This window comes from Sabethes cyaneus, chromosome 2 (genome assembly GCF_943734655.1).
Source record: "Sabethes cyaneus chromosome 2, idSabCyanKW18_F2, whole genome shotgun sequence".
In the NCBI taxonomy this organism is placed as follows: domain Eukaryota; kingdom Metazoa; phylum Arthropoda; class Insecta; order Diptera; family Culicidae; genus Sabethes; species Sabethes cyaneus.
In genome coordinates, this window is record NC_071354.1 from 110,757,104 (window position 1) to 110,775,452 (window position 18,349).

The 18,349-nt window shown below is 36.8% G+C and overlaps 1 protein-coding gene across 1 annotated transcript in view; it reads right to left on the reverse strand.

The window, feature by feature from the left end:
* Positions 1 to 1,662: 1,662 nt before the first annotated feature.
* Positions 1,663 to 18,349, reverse strand: part of LOC128734502 (visual system homeobox 2-like) — a 235,965-nt gene continuing 219,278 nt past the window's right edge. Inside the window, exons 5-7 of the mRNA XM_053828736.1 lie at positions 16,478 to 16,667; positions 7,588 to 8,170; positions 1,663 to 2,008 (exon numbers count right to left, since the gene is read on the reverse strand). Of these exons, the coding sequence (XP_053684711.1) occupies positions 1,663 to 2,008; positions 7,588 to 8,170; positions 16,478 to 16,667 (1,119 nt within the window). The remainder of the gene's footprint in view (positions 2,009 to 7,587; positions 8,171 to 16,477; positions 16,668 to 18,349) is intronic.

The following is an 18,349-nucleotide window of genomic DNA, read 5'->3' on the forward strand; positions in this document are numbered from 1 at the left end:
ATGCGAAGATGACCGATTTGGTCACCTTCGAGTATGGTTTTACTCCTTTGCAACCGTAGTGCGCCGAGCTCTGCTTCCTTCTTCACATGAAGATGCAAAGGCAGTAAGCATAGCATTGCCTCCATGGCTGCAGTAGGTGGTTAGAGCCAGACCTTTTTTCAGTATGGACATGAAAAAGTTTTTGTTAGAAAAACTTTTTTCCTTAAATATGTAGGGTAATGGAGGTATTTTGGACCATGCGTTACGCGGACTCTATTTTGGACCACTACATTTGTTTTTGCCGTGGTGGTCAAAAATAGAGACCGCGTTACGCATGATCCAAAATGCCTCCATTACTCTACATCTTGTGATGTATGAAAAACTTGTAAGCCACATAATTATCTATGTTTTCTTTGTCAATTTCTGAGATGGCCAATTTTGACAAATCGATTTAACAGGTTTTTTTTGTTTTATTTTTTTTTCAGTACTTTTTATGAAAATACAGGATATTTAAAGCATCAATGGATCATATTTTTGTCTTTGTTAGATCTTAAGAATCTCAAGTTTATTTTTTATAAAAAAACGAAAAAAAAACTCTAAAAGAAAAAACGAAAGTATAATTTGGCCTGAAACAATTTAGAAAAAATTAAGTACGCTGGTACGCAAAATTGCTATTTACATGAACTCTTAACTCACATTAAGTTTCGTTAAATTCTGAGACGGTGCAAAATCCATCATATGGGCTGTAATTTTGAACCATTGTTTACGCGATTTGAAAGTGAAAAAACGAATTTTTGCTCATACTCATTTATTTACAGTTGTTACATGCACCATTATGGTATTACAGTTTTTAGCAGTTGTTTGGTCTGTAATTTAAACGTATTTCTACCGTTTTTGGTACTGCTTAGTGCCGTTGTAATTATTCGAGGCAAAATGAAAATTATTGGTTTCATGCCAACATGATTCATTTTTTTCTCCATAAAAATAGGCTGTAGGTTTTGTTAGCAACGAGGTGTTCGTTACAGACATACGTTAGCTTTTGACATTTCGTATTTGCCTTCTATTTGTGGTTCATATTTTAAAAAGTGACTTATAAAATTATGTTACATTTAAATACATTGCTCGCTGGATTTAAAGTACTATTTTTTCATTAAGTTAGTGCGCATAACATTGCACTCCAAAGTTTTAGTGTAGGGAACTTAAGAATTAAACCGGTAGAAAAATAATTATTAGCACTGCTAAAATTGCTTGACTAAACTGGAACAAGTAATATTTTATGCCGCAAAGAAGTCGTTTCAATGTGCAGGGAACTGTCACAGCTTTTTAAATACCAAGGGGCAAGACTAGAAAGAAGCTAGTGGAGACTTTAAAATTTCTGAATAACTTTAGTTAGGCTGGTGTCATAATTTTTGTTTATTTATAGCAAATATGAACTTGATTTAAAAATTCAAATTATTCTTCTTTAGCTAAGTTTTGGTAGCCCGCTATTTTTCCGAAGCAATTAGATTAGCATGATTAATATTTGTAATATTCAGGTGAAAAGGCTAACTCAGATAAAAACTGTCTTGCCTCTAGGCTTTTATATAGACATTTGGATTATGAAACTTATCATCTAATGACTAAGCCTATTGCGCTACATCGGTGATAGCATGGTGGGAAAGATCAACACCAGTTGTTCTAATGTCAAAAGGTAGCAACATTTGGACTGTTACTTCGGCCTTTTACAGAAATAGCGGATCCATTGCTACTATTGGCCTCCGAGCGCTGCCGCTCTATGGCTGCTACATTTAGATTTTCCTGGGATGAAGAGTGGGAGGAACTTGCAAGAAGCAGGTTATTTCCGTTTGGGTCACAATGGTGGATATTGTTGGCACCACCGTTCCCAACGCCACTAATTTCAGACATACTATTGTGATGCACTGGATTTTGTAAACCTGCCAGTGAACGAACTTGAAGCAGAAGACCGCTGTTTAGTAGCCTGGCTTGGTGTTCTTGAGCTTTTGCTCGCAGACAAGCAATGGAATTATTCCTGCAATAAATATTGTTATTTTTATTATTATTATAAATGTAGTATTTACGCATAGATCGCATTTGTCAATTTTTGGTATTACGTAGATCAGTCACATCACAACAAGCAACATCTTTTATTTCAGAAGTATTCGATTTTTATTAGAGGCTCAATTCAGTTACAACAAGCGCAAAACTCCATGAATTTTTGCATGTTTGGCGCCATCTTCTCTATGTTATTTCAAGTGCACATCTTATGGTAATTGATAAAAAATAGATACAAATATTAAACCATGTTACTACAAAAACAAAAAAAAAAACAACCGCTGCGGCTGTGGCTCGGGAAATGTGATTTCAAAGATTCTCGGTACGTTTTTACGCAGTAAGTCCATTGCATAACAATATATTGGCAATATGTGATTCCTTTTGCGGGAGATATTCTGGATCGCAGCAGTGCACTATGGGTAAAAAAACAGACGCAATTAAGATATGGCCTGCAAGCTGATAAAATATAGGTGATCTTATGAAAAATTTTCCACTCTTGCCTTCTCAATACGCTACCTAGCGCCTCACGTGGCCATACCTGGTGATACTCTGCTGAGTAGCTTAGGAGATGCGATGCTGCGTGGTTCCCGGCTTCCTGATTGCAATTGCGATTTTGGGAATTCGGGTGAGCCACACGGCCTTGTTAGCAAGTAAGCCTAATATGTTATTTTAATTATTTGTTTTGTTTTAGCTTATCAAGCATCTCCTATTGTTAAGTTAAAACTTTGGTCGTAACAAGTTTAAATAATGCACATATATCAGAAGGAAAAATTTAATTATTTATTGGATATTGACTGATGAAAACTCACATAAATCAATTATATTTCATTCGAACGATTTCTCGTGATTTTGTTTTAATTTTACCCACATATACCGTTTTGATTCAAACTTCGAACACTTAAGCTATGCTGAAACTTTGTGCGAAGGAAAATGTTCGACTTTTTTGTTATTTTACCCTTTCAAATGGATTAACAGCATGACAATTTAATCATTTTTTCGGGAAAATGTTCAAAATGGAAATAAAATCTAGTTTAACATTGAAAAACACTAAAAAGCTACAGTTCGGTTTTGATTCAAACTTCGAACACTTTCATGGTCGGCATTCGAGGGTTAAATTTTTCTGTCTCAGACGTCGAAGACTAGTATTATTTTTATAAATGTTAATGTTTTTAGTGCCACTCAACTTAAATGAGTGAAATTATATCCTTTTTCTAAACACTGTCTTTTTAAATCCACCTAATAGTGTGATTTAAATTCTTCACATAACAATTAGTTACAATCTGCACTTCTGTAGTTAATTGCTAATATTTTCGATCTGCACGTACCACAAATGCAAAGTGACTTTTTATAGCTTTACAATCAAAACAGTTCATTTTCCGAAAGGAAAAACGGGAAAAGCCTAAGATTATTCGTGGCTGTTCGAAGTTTGAATCACTCCTCAAAACGTGATTCAAACTTGGAACGCTTTAATTTATCTTATATCTTTGAAATAATGCAATAAATATTGTGTTTCAACAATGCTTCAGTAAATACATACCTTGCATTTATCTAGTAATCGCGAAATGGGAAGGTAAACGTTCTAAAACTGGTCAAATAATGCAAACGAAAAAACATTTTTTATTTTTATACGAAACGCTAAGAGTAAACGAACCAAGTTAAAATCTGAGTTCTCACTTTTTTTCCTGCGCCTGCTGATTTCTTATAAGGTGTTCTATAGTTCAACGTTATACCTCACCGGATAGGGGATATTCTAATGAACACGATGGTGTATAACAAGCAGAATATTTTATCAAATTAGCGATACTAACGAGCATTTTATTCTGAAGTGTTCGAAGTTTGAGACTGTTCTAAGTTTGAATTAAAACGGTTCTCCATTTTATTTTACTTTGTACTATTATTTATTCATCTTTGATAAACTGTATACACGCAAGTTTCCTTTTACGCGGATAAGTTCCACATAAATTTCGACACTTATGTAAAACAGCGTGAATCCGCGCACCGCGTAAAAAGCGACTCTAGGGTATTCGTTTTAAGGGGGCATAGTACTTTTTACACCATATTTTTTGCCTAATTTCAAATATTTTATTCTCGATAACACGAAAAGCGAATCGATTCGGGTTTTTTGCATTCCAAACATTGCACTTTATACTAATATTTACAATTTTGTTTACATATGTGAACCTCTTCCCCTCTCCCCTACGGCTCCTTGAACATGATCGTTCGAAAAAAACATGATTTGCGGTACCATGGATTGGCGCTGGGGGTCTTATCCAAATTTGAAAAATTCTAAAACGACATGAAAATATATTAAATTATCTCGTATTTGACCCATCCTTTTTTTAAATTCGAACGCATAACAAAATGGCGGACATTCAAACATAAAAGTAAGGTTTTTAGTCGAAAAAATTGACTTTAAACATATCTAAAAAATACAAAAATAGTAATATCAAAAAAAGGATGGGTCAAACACTAGATAATTTTGTTGGCTTTAAAACAAAAAAAGACTCATGAGAATTGCTTAAGCCGTTCTTGAGATATTTATGGTACCGACTTTCAAAACCTGGTTTCGAGAAAAACGACGTTGAACTTTTTATTCGCCGTGTAACCGCTCCAGACATGCGCGGTACAAATAGCTGTAACTTTGTCAATTTTTGGAATTCATTGAAATGACTTGAAACACATATGGTCAAAATGTTAATCTTTCGAAATAATTAATAAAAAAAATTTCAATTTTTTTATGTTGAAAAAGTACTATGCCCCCTAAATATTATTATTGAATAAAGCTCCCTTATGATCCCCTTATTGTTTGCCTTGCCCTATTAACACGATACCATATGTTTTCCTGTAACATCTATGAAAATAGTATGGGTTCCCTGCACTTTCACATGTACAGTCTGACACATATATATTTGAACAAAAATCATTTTATGCTAGCAACGGCCTATATAATTGGACGACACCCCATCAGCCATATATACGTTTGCCATACGGACGGTTGCCATACGTACGATTACCATACAGACGAATGCAATAATGTATGTTTGCCATAATAGACGGGAGCCATTACAGACGTATAGATTCATATTTTTTGTTTGCGACCAAGTCGAGAGGCCTAATTGATTCAGTTAAAAAAACGGCTTTGCCGCTTTTCATTTTATAAAGAATATCTTGATGCGAGGACTAGGGAAAACTAGCTAGAGGACGGTAAACCTAGGAAAACGAATAGACCTAACAGATGTGACTTCTGTGGTGGGGGGGGGGGGTACTGCCCGGTGCCTCCGACGGCGGGTCACCAGCGAACACTCGCCGTTGTCTGCGGCCGGCTCGCCCTGAATCTTCTAGGAAACGTTGAATATATGGATTATGACAAACGTACGTTATGTACATTATTTTCGTCCATCATGGCAAACATACATTATGGCATCCGTCTGTATGGCTCCCGTCCATTATGGCAATCATACATTATGGCATTCGTCCATATGGCATTCTTACGTATGGCAACCGTCCGTATGGCTATCGTATGTATGGCTCTCGTCCGGTCACCATACAATTTATACAATCAAACTAATAATATGTGTGTATGTCATCATGACTTAAGTCTTTTTTTTTGTCGGAAGATTTGACCTAAGGCTTACTTGACGTGGTTTTATTTTCGTATTGTATCTCGTTCGTTGTGCACGTGCCAATTTTCGAGTTACGGTCGTTGATAATAAATAATTTCCCAAACGGTGCTAATGCAGCATTATTTTTCGTGCCTCAAACATCTCGGAATAAAAAAAGGATTTACATACTATACAGTAAAAAATTTTTTCGAGATGGGACCTGTTGAAAACCGTCAAAACTGGAAGGAGACTAAGCGTTAGATTTGCAGATCTTAAAAATATTCTTCGAGAGTGAATTCGTCGCAGTTGCGACCGGTCCGCACGGAAAATGACAGTTCAGCTGAATATCAACAGAGAATCTCTTAATCGAATTTTTAAAATGGATCTGGATATGGAAGCATTCAAAATAGGTAAAATCCATGGATTAATGAGAGCAACAAAATAAAATAGGCAGGAAAGATGCAAACTGCTGCTTCGTCGGCACGGTGATTCCGAAGCGATCTTTTCTGATGAGAAGCTTTTTTGTTCTTCAAACCCCGCATCATACTCAAAATAGTCGGTTGTGGTCAGTTTCAATCATAGGCATTCCAATGCACAAACGGAATGTTCCACGATACCATAATTCATCAGCGGTCATGATATGAGGAGGCATTTAAAACAAAGGGAAACTTCCTCTTATTTTTATTGAAAAGGGTGGGAAAATTAATGCAAAATACTATCTAGAAATGGTCTTAGAACAAAATTTGATGTCTTACGTTCGAGGAATGTATGGTGAAGAATATTACTGCTTTCAACAGGATGGACCTCCATCCCATACTGCAAAGCTTATGCAGACGTGGTGCAAAGCCAATCTAACGGATTTCATATCGAAAAAGGAATGGCCTCCGAGTTCTTCTAATTCGATCCTCTAGATTTTTGTATATGGTAATACATGTAGCAGAGGCTCAAGGATTATAAATATCATAGTTTGGATGAATTTAAGTTTAAGAAGTTAAGTTAGTTATCAACAAGATATGGGATGACATTCCGATGGAAGTAGTGCGTGCCGCATGTAACGACTTCAAAAAGCGTTTGAAGCGTGTTAAGCGTGTTGTGTTTGAAGCAGGTGACACCACGAATTTCCCCGGAAAATTTTATATAAGATCACCTATATTTTATCAACCTGCAGATCGTATCTTAATTGCGTCTGTTTTTTTGGTTCGTTATTGGCTATAGTGCAGTGGGAATACTTACCTGGCTGGCTGCAGAACCCGGAACCTCCGTGGACAGTATTACCGAGACTTAAAATGGTACCTAGTTTTTAATCTTATGTTTGTTTGAGATTACAGGAATCCCCTGAATAAGGCGATGGGTGGTGCTGTACGCTCATCACGATTTCTCAACTGTCTATCTACACATCATAGACCTGTTAACCACCAAATAGTAACTAAATTGATTAAAATGAAACTGAAAATGCAGTGGGCGTGTAACACCACCCACCGCCTTATTCGAGGAGCTGCTGTAGTTACATAAAAATCAATGGAGTTAGGGCCAAAAATCAAACTATATGTAACCTTATATTTATGTCAGTAACATAACGTTTAAGCACGATCTGAAAACTCAAGATACAAACCATCATTAGTATCGTAATCCGGGGTGAGATTATGTCAAAAAAGCATACATTTGTGTTCTTAAGCTTATTATACACACGATTTAGCAATTGAATTGATTTAAAATCTGTCAATATATACTAAATTGTTCAATTAACAACAATTTCAAGTTACAATGAAACCTAATTTTACTTAAAGTACACGAATTTCAACACAATCTTGCCCCTTCTATGGCATCAACAGTTTGAAAAAAGATGTATCATTAGACTTCGTACTTGGTGACTGACTGATCATATTTACGAAAATAGACCATGACTAGTTGCAGTGAGAAAGAGTGAAGAATGGTAAAAACAAATTCAAATCACCGTATATACGAAACAGGATCTCGGTAGTCAACCCACCTAAACGCTTCAGGGTCGTTTTCAGGGTGGTAACTATTTCCAGTTGGACTACTACTAGTAAGCTTAAATTCTTTGTTGTCTACAGGACTATGATGATGCGTCGAATGAGAGTGATGGTGATGCAGATTTGTTAGCGTACCGGATTGAACCTGACCAGTTAACGCTACTAATGGAGATGTTCGCTGTCGCGCGGATGTTGCTGGAGGAGGAGATATCGACGTGGTTGAAGAGCTATTGATTGGAGAATGAACTGACGTTGGCGACAGATGCGACATCGCATTCGTTGAAGTATTTGAACTATGATGAGCATTATGAACGTTACTGCCATCAGGACTGGAACTTTGGTTATTACTGTTATTAGTGCTGCTTCCTATATTCGTACTCCCCAGTGGAACTAGTCCTGGAGATTTTACAGGAGACATTCCATGATTGTTCAAACTTGACCCCGCACTGATGTCACTGGCTTCTGTTCGTGTTTCTTCTCGATCACTATTGTCTTCTGAGTTTTTCAGTGTTTCAGCGGCTTCCAATGATTTTTTGTGCATACCTGCAATATTTAAAAACTGTTTAATGTTTTCAATAATAGAAATAGATAATAGTAAAATCACTGAATTAACAAAATTTTATAACAATTGGTTATTTCTTTGAGTGTCTTAGTACAGCAATGAGGAAAATGGTCTAGTTATTTCTACTGTAATTCGACGAAAACGGACTATAGATTGGAAATACTATGGGAGCATTTGAGTGCTCTCCAATGTATTGAAGGATTGAAGTTTGAGGTAAGTTTGAGATAACCTTCTAAAGACAACACCTTAACGATGTTGTGTAGAATTCGCAAAGTGCAAACTTGCGCCTGCCTATATCTTGTGCTTTACCTTTCTTATGCCCCTTCTGGAACAACCGTAAAGTATTATTTCGCGAGGAAGAATGTGTCTAAGCATTCCACTTATGCTGGTTACAACATGCAATAACTACTGCAACCGTCATTTAAGTTCTGCAAGAAGCGTGCATGTACGTTCAGAGATGGACATAACATTTACCAGAGCTGTAATAACAGCTTGGGTTGGGTACAGCTTTCATAGTGATGGGCGATATGCGGAAACGGGTGGAAAACTAGTTTTTCAACATAAGCATCATCAAAGTGCAACCGCCCGGTTAGCTTCGAGGTATGATCAAGCCAACTGGTCTAACAAGCCAGTCGTCATATGTTAGAATCTCGACTAGGCGGTGCTTGCTATATAGAGTCAGTAAGATCGTTGATTAGCCCCGTAATTGTTCTGTACTCTAACAACCGGCTGCGAAGTCTGTCGATAAAGAATCATCCAAGTGCACCTGGTATGAAATGGGGAAGGCAACTGGGAAGAAGCAAGAAGCCCACTACATAGCTCTACCTTTCCTAAGTCCCAACCTTGCGCTTGCACGTGTTCATACCTGGAGATACTCCATGAATAAGCCTTGGTCTTAAACATCTTTCTAAGATTAGATTCTTCTTAATCGACAGATTTCGCAGACGGTTGTTAGAGTACAGGACAATTACGGCGCTAGTGCAATAATCCTACTGACTCAATCTAGCAGCAGTGCCCAGTCGAGATTTGAACATACGACGACTGGTTTGTTTGACCAGCATGGTATCTCAAAGCTAGCAAAGTGGTTAGTATTATACATAGTCAATATTAATACAGACAAGATGTGCATTGGAGATTAGCTCTAGTAAACATCAGGATCAGGATTCATTAGATAGATTGATTGATTGAGTCACAGAACAGAAGTGGAAGTCAAAATCCAAACACAAACATGCTACCTTCTATCTACACAATTATATCTAACAAATCTGGCGGTAGAAAGATACTTTTTTCCACGATAACACACGAGCGCACTTATCAGCGAAAGCACTATACGCAATCAGGCAGACAAAAATCAGAAGACTGGCATTTACTAATCCACTTTTTGAAATTTTCTGTTACTAGTAAGTACTTAAACTAAAACCTGATTTAATCCACCTAGTGGTGAAAGGAACCTTTGTTATACGGTCTTACTTGCTATTTGAGATAGAAATCGACACGTTTGGTCAACATAAAATTTTTGGAAATTGAATAAATTTACAAAATTTTAACCAAATAGAAGCACTTATAAATTTTGATAGTTCCTTTTCTCATGAAATTGCTGAGTAAGTTGTTAATAATAAGGGTAAGTGCAAGTAAAAGTAAGTTGTAAGAAGAAATATTATTCTTCAACATATACATTGCGTAGTAAAGGTCTAGTTTATAGCTTTTTGAACAATGCATAATTTCTTGTAATACCATTCTATTTGATTAACAACAATAAAGTTTTCTTGAATAAATTTCATCAATTTTTATTAACCTTCGGTTACTCACGCTGTTGTATTTTGTACAACATGTGTAGGTTTTTGAATGCCATATTGTTATAAAGTTACAAATCGTATATTACGTATATACTAACGTATATTCTTCAATAAAATGGTTATGAGCAAAATGTCAGAATTATTCAATGCAGTAATACTTTAAATTGTTAGGAAAATAGATCAGCATAAACCGACATCATAGAAACGAAGCAAGCAGCATGTGAGATGTACCGCAATTGGCCCCAACTGGAATTTTCTCTCATTTCTTCATATGGGAAAATGGTGTCTGCATGCAAAAAAAAAAAAAAATAAACTACCAGCAAATGTAAAATGTTTAAAATGTATCCGTCTGTTGGTAGTCGAGTATTTCGGAGTCAAAATCAGGGTATTTTTTATAATCAAAGTTCTACAGTTCCTAAATAAGCAAACCAAGAGATACACTATATTCAGCAAAGTTGTGTATTTTTATTATTTGTACAGCTTTGTAATACATGAAAAAGTCATACAACAATTACAAAAAGAACTAAAATAGAAAAACTGATCTTACAAATTCATATACACTAAATAAGATTTTTCTATCTTCGCTGAAGAGATAGAAGGTTACTGTCTTCAGCAAAATTTCTTGTAATAATATGCTCTAAAAATTTGCAGAACACATCAATGTGTTATATTGTACCTGAAGAAAAATATTTTTTTATTTCACTTTTACGGGGATTAATCAAAATTCAAATTCTACCAGACGATAGAGCTTTCAATTCCAAGAAACTCTTCCAAAGGTTCGATAAACTTAAAACCAAGTTTTCCTAGTCAAAACTCTAGTGCGCACGTTCGGTTTTGGGCTATTGTGCGCGCAAGTAACCGTGTTACAAAAGTTGGCGCGAGTGTTCGAGGGTTAATATCTTTTCACCGGTAAAAGCAATTCTTATGAAATTTTGCATATATATTTGTAGTGTCAAAACCCCTCGTTTGATATTAAAATAATTGAAATTTGGTACATTATCTTGGTTAAAATCATTATAAATTATTGTTAATTTTGGAGTGGTGTATTTGATTGCTCATAACTTTCAAATTAAACGTCCAATCAAAAAGCCATTCAATTGTGATCTATCCGGCTATATTACCTGCCAAATGAAACTAACAGCGCATAAATCGGTTTGGCCATCTCTGAGAAACAGGCGATCATTTGAACCTTGTCAAAACTGGTTTTTTAAGGTTAACTTTCAAACCACTTGTTTGTTTTCAATAACAATTGGCATAAAGTTTAATAGTAAGAGCTTTCATTTGGTACTAAGATCGTTGGAATCGGTTGTGTGGTTTCGGAGAAAATCGTGTCACGTAATTTTCACATTTCTGCTTATAACTTTTAACAGTAAATCTAGTATCACTTTGAAGGTATAATTACAACGAAAGACTGTCAATTTATATAAAATGACTCCCCAGCTATCACTAAATCGTACATGATCAATGTACGAAAATTATCGTAAATAACTCTTAACTAATTTGGAATCGTAACTAAAGCTGAGAAAAAGACGCCCAAGCTGATCTTCAATCGTATATAATGATAATAATTGACACTCATTCGATTTTCAGCACAGAATTGTTTAGCAGTTATATTGTATAGCAGGAGCGATTCGTGCTTAACCCTCAATTGATCCACCAGTTCCCTTTTCGTATTTCATACTGCGATTTCGGCATGTTCTTTTTGAAATACAGGTCGAACTCGATTATCCGGGTGAAAAAAAATTTTTTTTATGATGTTAAACACGTTTTGAACGTGAACACATTTCAAAAAACTTATTTACAAATTTTTTTTTCACCCGGATAATCGAGTCCGATCTATAATGTCTTAAGGCTCCTGTTCCTCGTTATTTAAAATTTGAATAAATTCAATCATTTCACTTAGTTGATTTCGACACCTTAGAAATCACTACGGATATGATAGTTCTCGCCACAAAAAAACTAAAAGCTTCGTTTTCCGCTGGCCCGGACGGGATTCCAGAAATTGTTTTTTTACGCTGTGCATCTGTAGTGGCGGAACCGCTATGTCGAATATTCAACAGGTCGTTTGAGCAAAGAAAGTACCCGGGGATTTGGAAACAGTCTTATATGTTCCCAGTTTTCAAATCTGGTGACCGGCAAAATATAAGAAATTTTCGTGGCATAACTAGCCTCGCAGCGTCGTGTAAGCTGTTTGAGATAATTGTGAGCACTGCTGTTCTTGCTCGTACAAAAAGCTATATTTCCTTCGATCAGCACGGATTTATGCCAGGTCGTTCTGTTTGTACGAATCTTCTGGATTTCACATCGACTTGCATCTCGCATCTAGAGCGGAAGGCTCAAGTTGACTTAATTTACACAGATTTGTAGCCCGCGTTTAGCCGAATAGATCATCGAATACTTTTACGTAAACTTTCCAGACTTGGCGCATCGCAACACTTTGTTGAGTGGTTATATTCTTATTTAAGTGATCGAACGCTACGCGTGCAGCTCAATTCAAGTCTCTCCTCCCCATTTACAAATAGATCGGGGGTACCACAAGGCAGCAATATGGACCCATTGCTTTTCTCGCTATATTTTAATGACGTCGCTTTACTTTTGGGCGATGGATGTAAGTTGATATACGCGGACGATTTGAAGCTATATCTCGCTGTTCGATCCATTGAAGATTGCCGAAATTTGCAAAAGTTGCTTGACACTTTCGTCAATTGGTGTCGCAAGAACTGGCTCATCGTCAGCACGGCTAAATGTCAGATTATGACCTTCCATCGAACTGTCAGCTGTAACGACGGGACCCCTCATCGTAGTAACGCTACTGATAACAGTGCAGATGTCAAAAGTGATAACGTCGCCGAGTGATAACGTCACGATCGGTTTGTATGTGAGAGACAAATCGTAGAAGACAGAAAAGTCACGAGTTGAAACCTACAGATTCCATTCTACAAATTTACACTGATTAACAGTGATTTTCTATTCGATATTTACATTAAACCTATATTATATTGCTCATTAAACCTAGTTATACCGTGCATATGCTAAATCTAAATTAAAACCTAGTGTGAGTACAAATTGATAAAACCTAAATAATGCTTAGTGCTAATGATTGTTACTTAACTTAAATATAGTACGGATAATAGCAGCTTAGTGGATATTACGATTCAAGCCACTCCACTTCTAGAGACAGAACACCAAATTTGTAAGTTGTAAATCTAAAAATTATAATTGATTATTCTAAAATAAAGGTTTGGTTGCAGCTAAAAGCTCACACACAGAAAAACGTGTTGCTCAATCGGAGTTGGTGAACCTAACCCAACATTTCTTTTAGAAATTTGTTAGGGATCGGAAGTATGGCAGAGAACAATTCCCCACAAAACTGCCAGTCCTGTAAACGGGTGGACTCGGCCGAGGATGAGATGGTCCAGTGTGACAAATGCGAGCGCTGGGAACATTTTGGATGTGCAGGTGTGGATGCTCAAATCCGGCTGCCGGATGCTGCATACGTATGCAAGCAATGTTTGAAGCAAGTGAAGGAAGTGAAATCCGGTAAGGGCCAACTGAAAGTGCCGGTCGACGAGACACGAGCGCCCAAAGGATCTAAGGCAGGTTCAAAGGCCGGGTCTAGGAATAGCAAGAAGAACCCTGGCCCGCCCGGAAGCGTATCTTCCAGCGTGCGGGCTGCAGCATTTAGGGAACAATTAAAACTCCTCGAAGAAGAGCAAAAACTACAAGAAGAATCTTTATTGGAAGATGAAGCCTTTAGGCAGCGGATGTTACAAGAAGAAGAACGTCAGTTAGAGGAAGCCAAACGCCTTCGCGAGCGCAAACTGAAGGAGGAAATGGAGCTAAGGCGTAAACAGCAGCAAATTAGAAAAGAATCGCTAGAGAAGCGACAGGTGGTTATTCGGCAGCTGGCAGAAGCAAGTAATGGAGGCTCTGTTATTAATTCCGAGCATCGAATGGAAGAAGCAAACAATGGAGGTCATTCGGTTGTGAATTCCAAGCAAAAGGTCGAAAATTGGCTACACAGACAGGAAACTGGAAGATCAGGTGGAAATCAGCAGAACCTTGGTGTTAACCCGATTCCCGAAGACCCAGTGGATCCCGTCTCCTCAGTACGAACCCTGACACAAACGCAAATTGCCGCGAGACAGGTATTGGGAAAGGACCTGCCCGTAGTTAGCGGCAATCCAGAAGACTGGCCTATATTCATAAGTAATTTTGAGCAGCCTATATTGTTCGAATATAATATTGATGGTCAAGTACTTAAGAGAGTTGAACATGCTAATGACCTGGGCGTCGTTCTCGAGACCAAGCTATGTTTTAATCAGAATCATTCGAATGTAATTTCAAAAGCAAACCGGCAGCTCGGTTTCATCACAAAGATTGGACGGGACTTTAAGGATCCGTACTGTTTAAAGTCCTTGTATTGTTCTCTGGTGAGACCAATACTGGAAAACGCTGATCTGGACTCCTTATCAAGTAGCCTGGACATTGAGAATTAAACGAGTGCAGAAGAGATTTATTCGCATGGCACTACGTGATCTCCCATGGCGTGATCCTGTGAATCTTCCTTCGTATCCTGAACGATGTCGCCTTGTCGGTCTAGATACTTTAGAACGACGCAGAAAAATCGAGCAAGCTATATTTGTCGCCAAAATGTTGAACGGAAAAATCGACTCTTTAAAACTTCTATTATTTTACATAAAAAATATTTGATTACGATGCTTAGCGCCCCCTCCCGCTCCCCCTATTTTTAGGCAGCGTATAGTAGATTATTATCCATAGTGATAGTGATAGTGATAGTGATAAATTATCCACTATACACATGAAAAGATCACAAATTTGAATGAAAACGGTTTAAAACTATTCAAATGTAGGCCGCCGATTTCTCGTTTGTTTGAGAAACCGTACACACTTAAAAAACTCAGCAAAATTTGCCGAGATTTGGACAGCCGAGCGTTCGGTGTAAATTTAAGTTTTGTAAATCGACGTTTACGGATCTTTACTAACGTTTGGCATCATAAAAAATTTTACCGAACGCTCGGCTGTCCAAATATCAGCAAAATTTTGCTGACTTCGGTTCTTTTTTTTAATTGTGTAATTATCCATCAACTTTAAACCATTATAATTTGAACTAGATTCATTATGTTGATAAAAGGATAAGTCTAAATGATATATTTTAGATATTGTCATTGAACCTCATTCCAAAAAATATAAGGATTAGTTCAAAGTTTTGAGAAAATCAGTTTTTGTTGTTTTCCAACAATTGTGTCGAGTGGACTTGTGGGGTTTCTCAAACAAACGATTCAATTGGTAATAGGTTCATATCACTTTTACTGGTAAATAATTAATATAAAGAACAAAGTGTACTTTGTACGTCTTTCAGCGTCTTGTTCGTAATAACAGTTGTTCTCTAAGGGCACGATACTCGTAGTTTTCGCGAGACGGGTGCGGCGTACAGAAGAACGGAGTATGGAGGCGGAGGATGAACCATGAACTCGTGCAGCTATACTGCGAACCCAGTATTCAAAAGGCGGTTGAAGTTAGACGGATAAGAGTGGTGAATGACCCGTCGGTTAAACCACTCTAGAATAAAATCAACAACCACAAGTTAGACGGATAGAGTGAGCAGGACATGTTGCAAGATTGCCGGACAATTACCCTGTAAAGTCAATGTTTGCTTCAAATTCGGTAGGAACATGCCTAGAAGCACAGCGAGTAAGATTTTTGGGCCAGGTTGAGTGAGAACGGCGTCCAAAGAATTGGAGAGCGGCAGCCCATATCCGAGTTGGAGATATTTTGTCTATCATCTTATGTCTTGGAATGGATAGCCAATTAAATACCTAAATAACAAACCGAATCTAAACCTGTACGCTTTAAAATTTTAGGTAGTCTCAGTAGTGCAAAATCATCATCATGATAAACATTATCATTCCATCTATAGTATCAAACGTTCGAAAAAATTAATGCAAAGCCAGGTGGTGCGTTCCATTTTCGATTCTGGGCCTTCTGTTTTTATTCCACAGACTTCGCAGCCAGCTGTTAGAGTACAGGACAATTGCGGGACAGAGAATCGAACATACGACGACTGGTTTGTTAGACCAGCATCGTACCTCGAGGCCATCTTGAGTAAAATTATGTATTTCAAAAACAGAAGAAATTTGAATACTAAATTTTGTTTGAATTGTTCATTATAGGTGATTATGAAAAATCACATTTATTTCAATAAATCGAAACACTCTTACAATAAATTAACAATTTTATATGCAGATATTTTAAAAACGTTAATTTTTATTCCTTTACATTTAAACTGTTTAGTTGCACAGTATAAATTTGGTGCGTAGTGTTCTAAACTATGTGCAAGATTAATTAAATTATTTTAGGAAGAGGTAGACAATTTAGTGTTTTGACGCTAATGTCATTCAATATTCTCGTTCCCAAAGAAATCTTACTAATCAAGCATAGGAATGAGAGTAGAAATAGAAAGATATTTACTTTTCATCTCCATACCTAGAAGCCATGGCGCAACAGATTCGTTTTCCTTGGCTGATTTGAGGATAGTTTCTGGCAACGGCAGTGAATGCCTAACCATAGCACCATAGAGTCCGTATTCGGCCATAATAGTACTTCGGCCCCAGCACTTTTCAGTCTTACGCCATTTGGCTCTACGATTTTGGAACCACACCTAAAATATAAAATAAAAGTTAAATATATATTACAATGTATAGATTTTTGGAAAAGATATATTGTAATAATGACCGATTTTATCTATTTACCACTTTCTGAAAAACCAATGACAAATGATTACACAAAATTAATAATAATGAATGGCTCAGCTGACTGCAGGTTATTGGAATTCGAATTTCTGCATTGAACACAGATGTTCCCTCTTGCAATCCATTTTATCTATTACTCTGACAAAAGATACGTCTCTGGGACAGACATAACGTGCCTTCAATTGTCACTAATCGCAGGGAAATGTGCGCACCCTCCGGTAAAAGATAATAAAGGGATATATGATAGATTTCTCGCCAACTTGACCAGTACCTTGTTTGTTTATTCGTTTATTAACCCTTTATAAGGCAGTGGCAACTATATGGACACTAATGAAAAATATTTTTTTCCTCTCTGGCAATATCCTCCGTGGGCGGGGAGGGTTTGGGTCGATAGGCCGTATGAATAAAACAGTTTGCTTTGCTTTCCCCCTGTAAATCTTATGAGAGCATTTGCTCTAACTCTTTTATTCATACAGTCTAATGTCCCCGGTTGTCCATAGAGCGCGTGGGGAGGGGCTAAAATTGTTATGTGACTCTTCACGTAGTATATCAATTATTCCTAAGAATAAACTTATGCTAAAGTTAGTTGACATCGAATTGTCTAATTCTACTAAGAAACTCATGACCACTTGCAGATCGAGCGATCGATAATTTACGTGTTAATTTTGTAAGAATTCAGAATCAAAATATAATTTTGTCGCTGATTAAATAAAAATGATTTGTATTTCTCATTCCGCTTTTGTTTCGATAAAAATCGGCTGAGCAACGATTTTGGTCATATGGTTGCCATTGCCAATTTCAATTTGATCGAACGTCGTTGACATTCTTTTCATACGACAAACGCGTATTCAATCGGGTTTACACAAGAGAAATTGGAAAGGAAGGACAAACAAGTTCTTTTTCATGATGGTTTGTAGATACAAAAATTCGATTAATTTATCAGTGGGTGGCTTGAAATGTGGCGACAGTTTTCATTTGATATTGAATCTTTCTGCCTTCTGGCCAGTCAGTAGTGTCTTCGCTTAGCGTTTGTTTCTCAAAAACAAATTATATATCCTTTCTGTTTCTGTTTGTACCATATTCTGTCTAGATATTGATTTATAAAGTGATATCAAGGTTTATTACCAAGATGAAAACTTTTATTTCATACATTAGTCACGATTGAAGCGATTGAGAAAAGTAATTTGGTAAGTAAAATGTATCCCGTATTGAAATTAGTTGCTGATTCTAGATAGAACCAACAAAAAGATAAATGTCGCAAATGTAAATAAAGCGGGTGAGAGAAGATTTGCATATGTTGACCCAGCAAAAAATAAACACGTTTTGTTTACATGTGCGGAATTCGCCTATTTGTTGGTTCTATCTAGAATAGGATTACAATAAAGCTCAGGTTAGCTGATATTCTAAGATCCTGAACGGTAAATCTAATTTTGATTTAAAATATACTGTAAAAATAGCAGCCTGTAATAAAGCTCAGGTTAGCTGATATTCTAAGATCCTGAACGGTAAATCTAATTTTGATTTAAAATATACTGTAAAAATAGCAGCCTGCAATGATTTTGCCAACTTCAATTTAATTACACAAACTATC